Source organism: Balaenoptera physalus (assembly GCF_965194825.1).
Source record: "Balaenoptera physalus genome assembly, chromosome: 2".
NCBI lineage: Eukaryota > Metazoa > Chordata > Mammalia > Artiodactyla > Balaenopteridae > Balaenoptera > Balaenoptera physalus.
Window position 1 is genome coordinate 87,841,101 of NC_138883.1, and position 13,187 is coordinate 87,854,287.

Genomic DNA, 13,187 nt, shown 5'->3' on the forward strand with positions numbered 1-13,187 from the left:
ACCTAGAAGAACTATTTATTTGGAGTAATTGAACTTATAACTCAGGTTGTGGCTGTAAGCAGAGATAGAGGGTGATCGTCTCTATTATATATTTTCTTTTAAGCAATTTAACCAAATCTGTGGTTGGAGTCTTTTTTTTGAAACTGCCACAGAATCAGAAGTAGGGACAGAGCAAAAAATATTTTAAATTTCTCTTACACAGGAATTAGGAGCCTCAATCAAAGCTGTGTAGACCACTAAGTCGAAGACAGGACCATCTAAATGATTTGAGGAATTAACAGAAAGCAGTGACTACACAGCAATAATTACAGCCAATAAAGATTGTTTTAAGGCAAACAAGGGCTAAGATTTCCTTAGCAGTGATAATGACATACACTGAATTTAAAATATTATTTTATTATAGAGATCAGTTTCTAATAAATGGAAATGTATCATCTGTTCCTTAACTGTGTAAATAATATTAAATTCCTTTGAAACTGGAATCTGCAGGCACAGGTATTCTTTACTAAATATTGTATCATCTCCTAAAGTAGAAGCTATCCTGAGGAAGATGGAGCTTTTGATCTTAATACCAATATCTATATAAAATGGTATAGATGAATAATTATTTTCAAATAGGAATTTCCTTGTGAAAATTCTCCTTCTTCACCCACTATTCACAAAGGACTGGTATGGTCAGTCCTGGGGTTTTACAATCAGACATCAAAGATCCCCATGGCATTTCTCTAGTCTGACCACAAACATCTGTCAGTACCTCATTTCAGTATAAGAAAACAGGCATGTATGAATTCTTGGCAGTAACCATCCTCATGTCATCTGAATCCAGCTAACCTGCTAGCATGTCCTTTAGACAGCAACCTGTCTGAGGGTCCTTCAGAAGCACATTTACAACGTCATAAAATTTGTGTTCATATGCCAGCTTGTAATACAAGTAGACATCTTCACAATATGTGAGTAACTTCTTCAGGTTTTTCACAGCTAAGTCAGTAGGCTGATGATGTTTACATCTAGACAAAGAAACAAGAACGTACAGGTTAAGATACTGTATCTTGAACGAGGGCTATCAGCTCTGATACTTATCACTGTCTATAGAGGAGAAGGTGCTTGAATCTGAGAAATCATTCAGACTATTAGGGAGTGCTTGATTGATAGACAATGAAATTATTTCATTAAAAATGAGTATCTTAATGCTGGCCTTAATTAGAATAATTTCAGTAATCCAAAGGGGACCTCTGATGTTTAGTGTTTTTGGCACCTCAGACAAGCTGAGTAGCTCTCCTCCCATTTTAAGTACAGAGCACCATAAGCAAACTATTCTCATTCATCTGGTTTGCATAAATTTGTTAAAAGATTGTCTTTCTGGGTATTCTTGACATCTCTTTGCCATCTCAAGCAGAGGGGTAGCCTATAGGCATGTTATACGTAGTCATAAAATTCTTACCCGTGCCTGATCTCAAAGCTGAGGCATTTTAACTTACTTTATTGAAATTTCTTCAAATATACTGGATCTTAATAACCTTTGCTGCTTGAATTCTTCCAAGTAATTAAAGTCTCCTTTAAGAATCACTTGTTGGTATAGAATTTCAGCCCAATCAGGAACAAAGTCATAGGCCTCAGCCACAATAGAAGCCTTAAAAGGATGGAGGGGAAGGAGGACACCATTAGAGCCTATTGGATGTAAAACTGAAGGCAAACTGCTCTAGAAAATGACTTCATATCCACTCTATGAGTGTACAGTATTATCATCACCAATAATGTTAGAAGGCTCTACGTATCAGGGTTGGTGAAAAGTTTGCCAGTTCCCCTTCCCTGACACCCCAAACACCTTCCTTCAGTGTTTTTAATCTTCCTCACAATGGGTTAAAAGAACTGCTGATGAGTATTTTTCTCACTAACTCAACTCTCTAAGGAACAGTGAAAGGGCTGATTCCCTGATAACCGTCCCTCCTTGTTAAAGGGCTAGAACCAGCCTCCCAGAAGCCCTGACTTTTTATGCTAACCCAAGTGCACTGTTCTGGAAATGCTGGGGCTAAGAGGTGCTTGCAGGACCACTGGCAGGGATGTTCCCCTGAACCTCAACTGTCTTAAGTGCAAAGATGTCTGCCTCTCTGCTGGCTTAATAGTGTGGGGAAAGGAGACAGTATGTCTCACTGTTCTCCAACCTCTGCCCAAACAATATGCTGGTAAGAAATACTACTATGGAAAGGCAGCTGGAGAGCTGGACTGTCCTGGTTCTGTCACTAGCCCCGAGACCTTAGGTAAACCACTCAGTTTCTGGGTCCCATGACAAGAGACAGCAGGAGAGGATGCTGGCAGCACTGGCTAGGTTTTTCCTCCTTGCTCACCTGGTAGAACCGAGGTAGGGCCATGATACAGTCCATCAGCCTGTGGCGGCCCAGGTTGATGAGCACTGTGTTCTGGCCGGTGTTCAGAAAGTGAATCTGCAGTGTTATCAGCTTGGTGAGCCGGTGACAGTGCAGGGCCTGTCGCACGCAGGAGTCCTGAAGGATAAGGGTGGCAGTAGGCACAGATTAAGACTTTGTTGCCGTCATCTCCCCCGTGAACCCTCCAGCAATGGAACAAAATAAAATTATTCCTACGGCAGACACCAAGCCCCAAGTCCAGTCTGGAATAAGACTCTCATGGTTACCTTGGCATAACTCTCTGCTGCATCCAGCATCAGAGTCAGGGCCTTCAGCAGCAGCTGCTTCAGGTGGTGCCCATCCTTGAGGCTGTCCTCTGCAGGGGAGTAAAGGAAACGTGCGTGTGTCTGACTCCCAAGGCTGGCTACTCTCATCCCACTCAGTAGTAGGGTGGACTATAGAGACAAGCCAGCTCATGTTCACAGGGAGGCAGGTATGTCTCACTCAGGTAAAGGCTATTGGGCCAAAAGTACACACACACACTGGAGTAGGATTCACTGCCCCATCTAGTTCAATTTCTCTCTGAAACATCAAGGCAGGCTTACACAGCATCAACATACATTGGTTCTTGACAGATGACACCCCTGGATGCACTGGCTACAAGAGGGGTAAAATGCCTTCCAACCCCCCTTCTGTCTCCTTTCTGCCCCCTGGGGCCCCACTGAATAAATGTTAGAAGCTGAGGTGGGTATTAGTCTCATGGACTCTTGCCCTGCTTAGCCCTGAGAACCTTCCCTGGCCGGCAGCACTGCCCTGCTGTGACCTCTGCTCACCCCAGGGCTGAGACTCAATCAATTTCAGTTGGATGCAGGCAGCTGCCTCATGGTTCTCCCCAATCTCCCGGCACATGCTGAAACACAGGGCAATCATGTTGTGCTTCTCACTGTCCCCAGGGCGGCAGCGTTTGATGTAGTCCAGTAGGGCTGTCTTCAGGGTACCACTCTGCCCAGAAAAAGGGGGGGGGATACCAAGGTCTCAGCCATGTACTGCAAGGTAGGCAGGACTGGCCTAGTCCTTTGATTCTGAAAGTTCCTCAAAAACTCCCAAGGAAAAGGAAAAGATAAGCAAAAATGAATACCAAAGTTTATACTATCCTGAGTATAAGGAAACAGCCACAGCCTCTCTGCTGGTGAGAGTGTAAATGGTAAGACCTGTCAGAGGCGAGAAGCCTTACAAATGTACACACGTGCATTAGTCTAACGATTCCACTTCTAGGACTCTATCCCTAAAGAAGTAAGCAGAGAAAAGTGCTAAGATGGATGTAACAAGGATATTTAATAGCAAACAATTAGAAATAATCCAGATGTCCAGAATAAGATCTAAGAGAACACCATGTAGCCATTAAAACCGATGTTGACTTGAAAATTATTCATGCTTATTGTTAACTGAGAAAAGCAGGCTATTTCCTATCTGCACAGCATGACAGAAATTTGATAAAAATATGTGAACATGTATGTATATATGTTTGTGGGTATATGTGCAAAGAAAGGGCCTATACCAAATTGTTAGCAGTGGCTGTCTGCAGACAGTAGCTAGACACACAGGGCTTTTTTTCGTGTTCTGTTTTCCAGGTGTCTTTTTTTTTTTTTAAATATGGAACGCTTCACGAATTTGCGTGTCATCCTTGCGCAGGGGCCACGCTAGTCTTCTCTGTATTGTTCCTATTTTTAGTATATGTGTTGCCGAAGCGAGGACCCTCAAGTGTCTTAACGTTGAATATTCATTACTTTTGTAATCAGAAACAAAGTTATTAAAAGAATATTTAAATGCAGGAACAAAAATGCCTCAAAAACAATTTTAAAAATCCTGAAGGTGTCCCTATGTCCAGGACTTGCTCCTTTCCTTACAACCGGACTGGTCTGTCCTGAAACTAGCCCAGCACTGAGGAGTTTTTCTGCTTTTGTCTCTTAATCCTGCTTGTCTGGGCCCAAGTTCCCAGATGTCAAAAGTGCACCTAGGTTTTTATTTATTTATTTATTTTTTGACTGCGCCACACAGCATGTGGGATCTTAGTTCCCCGAAGCGCAGAGTCTTAACCACTGGACCGCCAGGGAAGTCCCATAGGTTTTTAAATCTTTAGAGGTGAAAACAACGAATTAGCCAATGAATAACTTGAAAACAGAGGCTCTGTGAGTGCATGCCTGGTGTCACATAGTATGCTGAGGACAGACAAGCGCCCAGAGACCAAAGGCCTGGCAAGTCAGGCTTTTGCTTCCCAGCCTCCTTCCTGGTCATCATCATAAATAGCTCCACAGCTTTCTAGACCCAGACCTTGGCATTCACTTCTGAATAGCTCTCGGCAACACACTTTTTCATGGTCCCCTGAAAACTCTCCACTCTAAAAGGCCCCAGACACAGCCTTCCAAGCTGGTCAATCCATTCCCACCTGGCTCTCAGGAAGGGTTTTTGCCCCTGCCAAAGCAGGCACTGGGACAGTAAGGCAGGAGACAGAGACAGGTGGAAGCGCACAAACTCTTTTTCTTCATTATTTAGCACCTATCAGCATAACTGTGACCTGGTCTGAGCTCTGTAACCTTAAAGCTACTGGTTACAGTATATGTCTTAGGGAGGTCCTTAATTCCCTCCCTCTATATCCTGGGAGTCCATCCTGATTGGGATTATTCCTGAGAAAACCTGAGACTCCCAAGTATCAACAGTACATGTCATACTGCAGCTCAAAAATACTGTACACCTACCGGGTCCAACTTCTTCCTCATCAGCACTTCAAAGTAGTGTTTTTTATGCAGCAAATCAAATATGTATGTCATCTCATTGTACCTTCCAATGCCAGTGAGGAGACGCACCTACAAAGGGAGAGGGCAGCTTGCATCAGCATTGCTTGGAGTTCTCTGAGCCAGACCACTACCCCAACAGTTTGGTTGCTTTCAAATACCAAACTCTGGCGGGAAGAAGGGTTAATGGCCAGGCTGCCATGCTTATTAACTCCTTTCCTCCTTGCCTGTCTCCCCCCTTCCCATCCCATGTACCCAACAGGGGCCTTCTCTGGAGGATTCAGAAATGCTAAGTCATTGGGAAACCGCTGGCTGTCCCCTCCTCTGTTGTCTCTAAACATGACTATCAAGTGCTGAAGTGCCATCCTCCTGGGCAGGCACTCTTCCTCTTCCCACCACTCCTTATTACAGCACCCAATGGCTTGCTCAGACACTTGGGTCAGTTTCAAGCCTAGAGAATCTGGGGGGGAGGTACAGGAAGCTTGAGTTGTCAGTTCATTTCAATTCAGATATAAGAGGCAGGTCTGACCCTTGTTTTGCGGGGGAAGTAACTGCCGTCTTAGCCCTCTAGAAAAGCTAACTGCTTGGTAAAGGGGGTATGACAGTCCTGGAGCACGGCGGGGATCCTCTTTGGTTTCTATTCCTTTGGTGCAATCTCTGATTTGGAGAGAAATCATAACCTGGAGCAGAGGGTTGAACTGCCCAGCCAGCTACCAGGTAAGTAGGTAGTGGTATCCAGATAGGCAAATTCCCTAAGACCACATCAGCTCTGAGCTGATAGTCTCCAGCCTATCTGTTCTATCAAAGGTTTCCTCAGGATGGAGGGTGAAGGTGAGGGGGTGACTTACCACCAGTCCGTACTCCTCACTGGGGGCCAAGTGGTGGTCTGTGAGCAGCCGGGCGGCCTGCAGGACTCGGGTGATGCCCTCCGTGTGGCAGGTCAGTGTGAAGCAGTGATGAGCCAGGATCAGCAGCTCTGTGGCTGGGTGGGTTGGGCACTGGTGAGACAGGACTGTCAACCCTGGCTAACCCCTGTCTAGCTCTGTGCCTGGCAGCAGGGTCAAGGGGCCTGGGACAGCTGGGCCTGTCTGGAGAAGGCTCTCTCACCAAGTCCTCTGAGATCCCTGACCTCACCAGTTCTAGCTCTGGGATGGCCCCCGGATGAAGTCAGTTCTTCTCTCAGTGACAGCACAGGGATTAACTCTCTCCTCAAAGACAGTCTGCATATAGAGACAGCATTTCCAAAAGGCTCAAAAAATGAGAACAAAAAACGCTAGCTTTCTAAAGATGGAGAAACTTTCTGCAGACAAACTGATGGAGTACCTGCCAATACTGATGGAGTACCTGCCAATACAAGTCCGAGGGCATTCTCTGTAGCTGAGTGGAGAGTCTTAGGACCTAATCAAGTGCTATTTGATGCTCTGCACTTCTACAGGCTTTCTAGATTGAAATGTGACACACACAAATTTAAAACTACTATACACAATCACTATGAGCACAATTAAAAGGCAAACTGGGAAAAATATCTGGAATGCTGGAAGACAGAAGAGGGGTTCTCAGCCTTAATACATGCTGTGCCCTCTGGGCCTCTGCACCTGTGGGGCCCTCCCCAAACCTACTGGCTACTAATGCTTCTGGTCTTGGTTTGCACATTTCCTCCCAAAACCTTTGTTGGCCCCATCAGTATGCTTACTGTGAATTACACCCCTAGTCTGTGAGCTCCAGGACTGCTGCTTAACTTGTTCACCATACCCCTGATTTTAGAGTGCCTGGTACACAGTCAGTACTCAGTAGATGTTGCTGAACTGGACTGAGAAGAGATACAGAAGGCTGTTTTATTTATTTATGTTTTGGCTGCGCTGCACGGTTTGTGGGATCTTAGTTCCCTGACCAGGGATCGAACCCGGGCACACAGCAGTGAAATTGCCAAGTCCTAACCACTGGACCGCCAGGGAATTCCCAGAAGGCTGTTTTAAAAATAAACCTATTCAACCTCTTAAAATCTCACGTGTTCACTAAACATCAGTAAAATGCCTTTTTCACGTCAAATTTGCAGAGTATAATGGGCTCCAGGAAATGATACTCTCACGCACTGCTTAAGAGGGAGTGAGAAGTGAATTTTTTTTCCTGAAGTAAATTTGGCAATATATATATAAAACCTTAAAAATGGGCATACTCCTGAATCAGGAATTTGTCTTAGGGAAATAACCATGGATGTGCACACAGATTTGCCTATAAGCATGTCTATCACAATGCTTAAAACAGCGGAAAATTGGAAGCAATCTATAGGGCCTACAATAGGGTATACATTTTTTAATTACATACAAGAGAAATATTATGTAATGACTAAAAATTATAAAAAATTATATAGAATAGTGTCATGGAAAGATATTAATGACAGCATAGTGGTAATTATAAACAGTATACACAGTATAATGCTATTTTTGAAAAATAAAAACCTATGGACTTGCATAGAAAAAGATGAGAGGGACACATACTACTGAACGCATACAGCGACACTGCGAAAAGTGAGCAGGCTCTGAAACCACACAGACAGGGTTCAAGTGCCAGCTCTGCCACTTAATAGTTATAAATTAATCAACTTTTCTAAAGCTTCAGTTTCCTTCTTCTAAAATGGGGACAATAATAGCCATTTCTCAGGGTAATGTAAGAATAAAATAAGCTAAATATGCCAAATGTTAAAAGGTTACCTTTTTGTGTGATTTTAAATTTGGGGTTGCTTTGCCATATATATTTTCTAGCTTTTCTTCAATGAACTTATGGCTTTCTACTAAGAACTTATAAACAATCCTGGAGGAGTAGGGATCCAGAGAAGGAACAAGGATCCAAATTGAGTTTTGAAAAGACTTAACCTCAGAAGACTTCTTAGAGACCTGCTTGGGCCCAAAACATGTAAGAAAGTGGCCAAGAACTTACTGCAAGACAATTCCCCATGGGGAACGGAGGAAATCTTATCCAACAACTTCATGCCTACCAAGGTGCGGTCTTGACACAGAGCGGTCAGCTGAAGAAACGTCTGGCTTTCCTCTGTTGGGGTGAACGTCTGCTTATGTCCTATACAGAAAGATGTGGAGAAAGGTGCTAGTTTTACCTTGAGAGAGATGAAAGGAAGACAAGAGCCCCAGGGCAGGAGGCCCACCCTGCCCAGGCCTGGGCACCAGGAGGTAATGATGAAGACGCTCCGGGGCAGCTCTCCTCTTGCTGGGGTCAAATATCTCAGGTGAGATGCCATCTTACGGGACAGCAGGAGCTCATTAGCTCAGAGAAAGGCACAGTTACTCTAAATATAATCATAAAACAATAAACAAAAAGCAATAACAACAAAATAAATGCAATGTGTTCTCCTCTTACAAGTGCAACCTGGCAACTTGAAAGGACAGCATACAAGATATATATGAGCATAACATCAAATCCTTAATGCTGGGAACTTGAGAATGTGGTCTGAAAGGCTGGGGAGGCCTGAAGGGTAGGGCACCTGTTCCCTCTGATGGGGTCAGCAGCTCCCGGGTCACCTCTTCAGCCACAAGTTCAGCCACTGTGTCTGGCTCGAGGCCCTGGGTGCTGATGAAGGCTTGAGCTCGCTTGCATCGGTCAGGCTGCTGAGAGGCCAAGATTACCCGGAGAATGGCCTCACCATCCTGGGCAGCGACATCTGTGTAGGAACAGCCCAACTCCTGAGAGGAAGGCAGAGCCAATCCAAGCCATCATTAGGAACCAGGAAAAAGCTAGCAGAAGACAGCCTTTCCTGAAATCTGATGTGGACAGATGCCATGGTTTTCTGAGCTTAAAGATCCCTCATCCTGAGCAGGAACCTTAGAAGAAGCAAACACTGTTTTCTAGCCCTTTCTACTGCTTTGCCAATGAGGTGAATCCAAGCAAGAGAAAGGCTTGTCTTCAGAAAACATCAGGTGACTGATCTCTCACTGAACACTGAGCTTTTCAAATATTATGAAACCTAAGGAAGTTGAAGAAAAGGCGGAGCCCCTTCTTTATTGTTCCCATGGCAGCAGGAACCCTCAATTTCCAAAGAAGTCTCTGAGCCTTGTTGTCCAAGGAAGGGCTTTTAGTGCTCGGCTTGCTTTCTCTCGTGCTCTTCCATTGCACTTAGAATCTACTCTTTTTCTCCCTCAATCAGCACAAAGCCAAAACAATTCCTGGCTGCTCTGGCTCCTGTTTTATAGTCATTACATTCCATTTAATTTTATTTTAAAACTTATTTTGGGCTCTTTCCCATATGGAAAGCTCACCACTATTCCCCAGGGATGGATTTATAGGGGCCAACGTCCTGACAAGAGCTCTACTCCCAGGTCATGATTATAATCTGAAGGGCTGACTACTGAGGGCAATGTCCAAAATCCACCTTCACCTTCTCCCTTCCCTCCCTCTCAGAGGGAGCTCCTGTGGAGACCCAGCCCTTTGGCACGTACCTTGGCAAGTGCATAGAGACAGAGGACCTGCCGGCAATAATTCTTCCCATGGAGGCATTTGCTTGTCAGAGTTTCCAGAGTAGTCACCACTTCATCACTGGGGGGCAGCATCACAAATGACTGACTATCCAAACTTGAAGCTGGAAGCAAATACAGGTCTGAGGGGGGCTTTAAGGGGCTTTTAAGGTCTCTCCTCAGCCCCCTATGACTCTACCTCTCTGCTCACAGCTTCCTTCACTGCACCCTGTTGACTCCCCCTGGGTCTGGGACCACTTCTAACAGGGCTCACACCCCACTTAAACTTCTTTCATTGCCTTCTTCTAGGAAATCCCCAGCCCAGGATACTTCAAAGACTCAAAGCCACTTAATGAACACGCTAGAGATCATCACCAAAGATGCCTGCCAGACTCTCCTCCACATACACTGCCTCCCAACTTCCCCTTATGTCAAATAATCACCAGGTCTACCGGACTGTATCTCCTAAACATGTCTCCAGTCACCACCTTAGTCCAGCCTTTATCGCCCTGCATCTAGAGGTGTTACTGTCTCCTGCCGCCAGCCTCCCTTCTTCCCCAACTCAATCTTCCACACACTCAGCGTTCTTCACATTCTAAAATGCAAATCACAAAAATCAAGGATCATCTGACAGATACCTTAAAGGCACGGTAAAGTTAGAATCCATTCCTGATTTTTTAAAAAAAGCTCTTAGCCTAAAATAAAACTTTTTTAATTTGAGAAAGGGTTTCTCTTAGTGGAAAAAAGTAGAAAAGAATATTTATATAACACTGTTTCTAATAGCAAAAAACAAAATGGAAAAATTTTAAACGTGTCTCAGTAAATCATTGTTAAAAAAATCATAGTACATGACCTGAGAAGGAAATCCAAAAAAGAGAGGATATATGTATACATATAGTTTATACTGTACAGAAAAGTGAATCAGCTAACACAATATTGTAAAGCAACCATACTCCAATTAAAAAAAAACAGTACATTCATATAGAATACCCTGCAGTTATTAAAAGAATGAGGTCAATCTATCTGTACTGAGAGGGAAAAATGTTGCAGAACAATATAACCGTATTTTTGTAGAAAATAAATATTTGTGTGTGTGTATGTGTGCGCACACCCGCACACATGTGCGAGCACAACACGTAGAAAATAATGCACGCCAAGCAAGTAAAAGATGTTATTCTGGGGAATTTGGTGGGCGTGGTGTTCAACGGATAAATAACTCACTTTTTACTTTATGCACTTCTGTATTGTGTGATTTATTACATTAAGCATGTAATACTTTTGCTTTTAAGACATTACTCTTTTAAAAATATGCTTTAAACACAAAAATATAAAAGGCAACTCAGACCATGTTATTCCCCTGCTTAAAATCCTTCATTAGAGTTTTCAGTTCTAGGTCTCTCCCACTGACCTCAATATAAAAGCTGGACACAGGGCATGCAGTGCTATATGAGGACTCTGAAGAGCAAACAGCAGCAGATGGATCGAAGATAACCTGCATTACCACTTTCTCCCCTCTAGGAATCTCCAGAGTGAATGCAACGCTGCCCGAAACCCAGAACCAAGCACTACAGCTCACAAAGAGAGTGGGCTCCAGGAGACGTCCTCCAGAACAGGCTCAAGGAGCGGAAAGGGAACTCCCACAGCCCATTCTCTCTGGTCCTAGCTCCTAAGCAACCACTCGGCTGTGGTGGGAGGGGCTGCAGCAGCAGCTGGCAAGAGCCAAAACTCAGAGAGGGACCTTCTTTTTGGATCAGAGGTGCTCTGGTCCTAAGGGGGCAGAGTGAATCCCTGTTCCTTTTTGTATTATCCTCCTGTCAGCTGGCCCTAGATGCGGGCAGTCAGGAAAGTACATGACAGGATGGGGTAACTAAACCTCCAGCTTTGGCCAGAAGACTGAAAAGGAAAGCCTCGGGTAACCAGAAAGTACTTGGAAGACAGATTCAGGAAAGCAACACAATAAAGTTGTTTATAAACATTAGGGCTCATTCCTGGGCTTTGCATGTATGGATCTGATCCCGACCAACATATCAAAGACTTTGAGAACTAAGTCAACAGACAGACCACTACGCAGGTTGCGGACTGACCACAGGATGGCACATACAGGATGGATCTGAACAGCACCACAAAGAATTTGAAAACTGAACTGATGTTAGAACCACAGCCCACAGAAAGTACATTGGAACGTGTAGTCTGAACATAGCCAGGTCAATTGCCTGCTAAAAAAATATCAACAGTCTTCATAGGATTTAAACAAGACGCAGCATCCCATAACACACTATTCGAAATGTCCAAGATACAACATGAAGTTATTCAGCATACAAAAATACAGGAAGATCTCAACTCATATAAGACAAAGGAAAGACAAACGATGAAACCCAGCACTAAAATGATATAAATGTTGAAGTTATCTGAAAAAGACTTTAAAGCAGCTATTACAAATGTTCCAACAAGCAATTATGAACGCTCTTAAGATAAACAGAAAAACAGAAAGTCTTAGCAAAGAAATTAAAGGTATAAAGAAGAATAAAATGGAAGTTTTAGAACTGAAATTTAAAAATCACAGAAATTAAAAAAAAAAAATCTTGATAGCAGAATGGCAATGCCAGAGGAAAGAGTCAGTGAAATTGAAGATAGATAAATAGAAATTACCCAATCTGAACAACAGAGAAAGATTGAAAAAGACTGAACAAAGCTTCAGGCACTTGTGAAACAATAACTTTTGTTTTTGTTTCATTGGAGTCATTGGAGTCCCATAAGGAGAGGAGTAAGATTATGGTGCTGGAAAAATATTTGAAAAAAATGATGTCTGAAAACTACCTAAATTTGATAAAGCTACATATTTAAGAAACTCAGTGAACCCCAAATAGCATAAGCCCCCCAAAATACATGTCCAGTCATGCTATAAGCAAACTGCTGAAGACAAAAGACAGGAAAAAATCTTGAAAGCAACAAGAGAAAAATGCATTATCTACAGGGGAACAATGATTCGAATGACTGCAGATTATTCATCAAATACCACGGAAGTCAAAAGGAAGTGTCAGAGCATTTTTAAGTGTGGAAAGAAAATAATAAATGTTCTATATCCAGCAAAAATCATCCTTCAGGAATGAAGGTGCAATAGAGACATTCTCAGATGAAGTAAAACTAAGAGAATCTGTTTCCAGCAGACAACTCTGAAAGAATTACTAAAGGAAGTCCTTCACACAGAAGGAAAAAGAAACTAGAAGGAAACTTGGAACATCAGGAATGAAGGAAGAGCAACAAAAATTGTAAATATCTGAGTAAATATAATAAACTACTCTCCTCTTGAGTTTGTTAAAATATATTTTCCGGTTGAAAACAAAAAATTGGCATTGTTTGATGAGATTTTCAGTGTATGTAGGTGTAATATAATAAGGCAACTAAGACATAAAGGGAGAGAAGTAAAGTAACCTACATGATGGTAAGGTTTCTACCCTTAAAATATAATTTTAAGTAGACTGTGAAAAGTTACAAATGTATAATGTAACCCATAAAGCAACCAATTAAAAAAGCTATGCAAAGCTATACAGTCAAAATCACAAATTAGG

General features: G+C 43.0%; 1 protein-coding gene across 3 annotated transcripts in view; it reads right to left on the minus strand.

The window, feature by feature from the left end:
• Window positions 1-482: 482 nt before the first annotated feature.
• The window catches only part of SPG11 (SPG11 vesicle trafficking associated, spatacsin), an 88,370-nt gene continuing 75,665 nt past the window's right edge, over window positions 483-13,187 (minus strand). For 2 of the 3 annotated variants that reach the window (XM_082450057.1, XM_082450056.1), the window contains exons 31-40: window positions 9,604-9,743; window positions 8,652-8,850; window positions 8,093-8,230; window positions 6,004-6,137; window positions 5,120-5,227; window positions 3,197-3,365; window positions 2,651-2,739; window positions 2,346-2,501; window positions 1,479-1,630; window positions 483-1,007 (exon numbers count right to left, since the gene is read on the minus strand). In XM_082450057.1, coding sequence (XP_082306183.1) covers window positions 827-1,007; window positions 1,479-1,630; window positions 2,346-2,501; window positions 2,651-2,739; window positions 3,197-3,365; window positions 5,120-5,227; window positions 6,004-6,137; window positions 8,093-8,230; window positions 8,652-8,850; window positions 9,604-9,743 — 1,466 coding nt within the window. In that variant the 3' untranslated portion in view covers window positions 483-826. Of the gene's footprint in view, window positions 1,008-1,478; window positions 1,631-2,345; window positions 2,502-2,650; window positions 2,740-3,196; window positions 3,366-5,119; window positions 5,228-6,003; window positions 6,138-8,092; window positions 8,231-8,651; window positions 8,851-9,603; window positions 9,744-13,187 lie in introns of those variants that run through there. The other variant, XR_014260637.1, reaches the window with a different exon arrangement.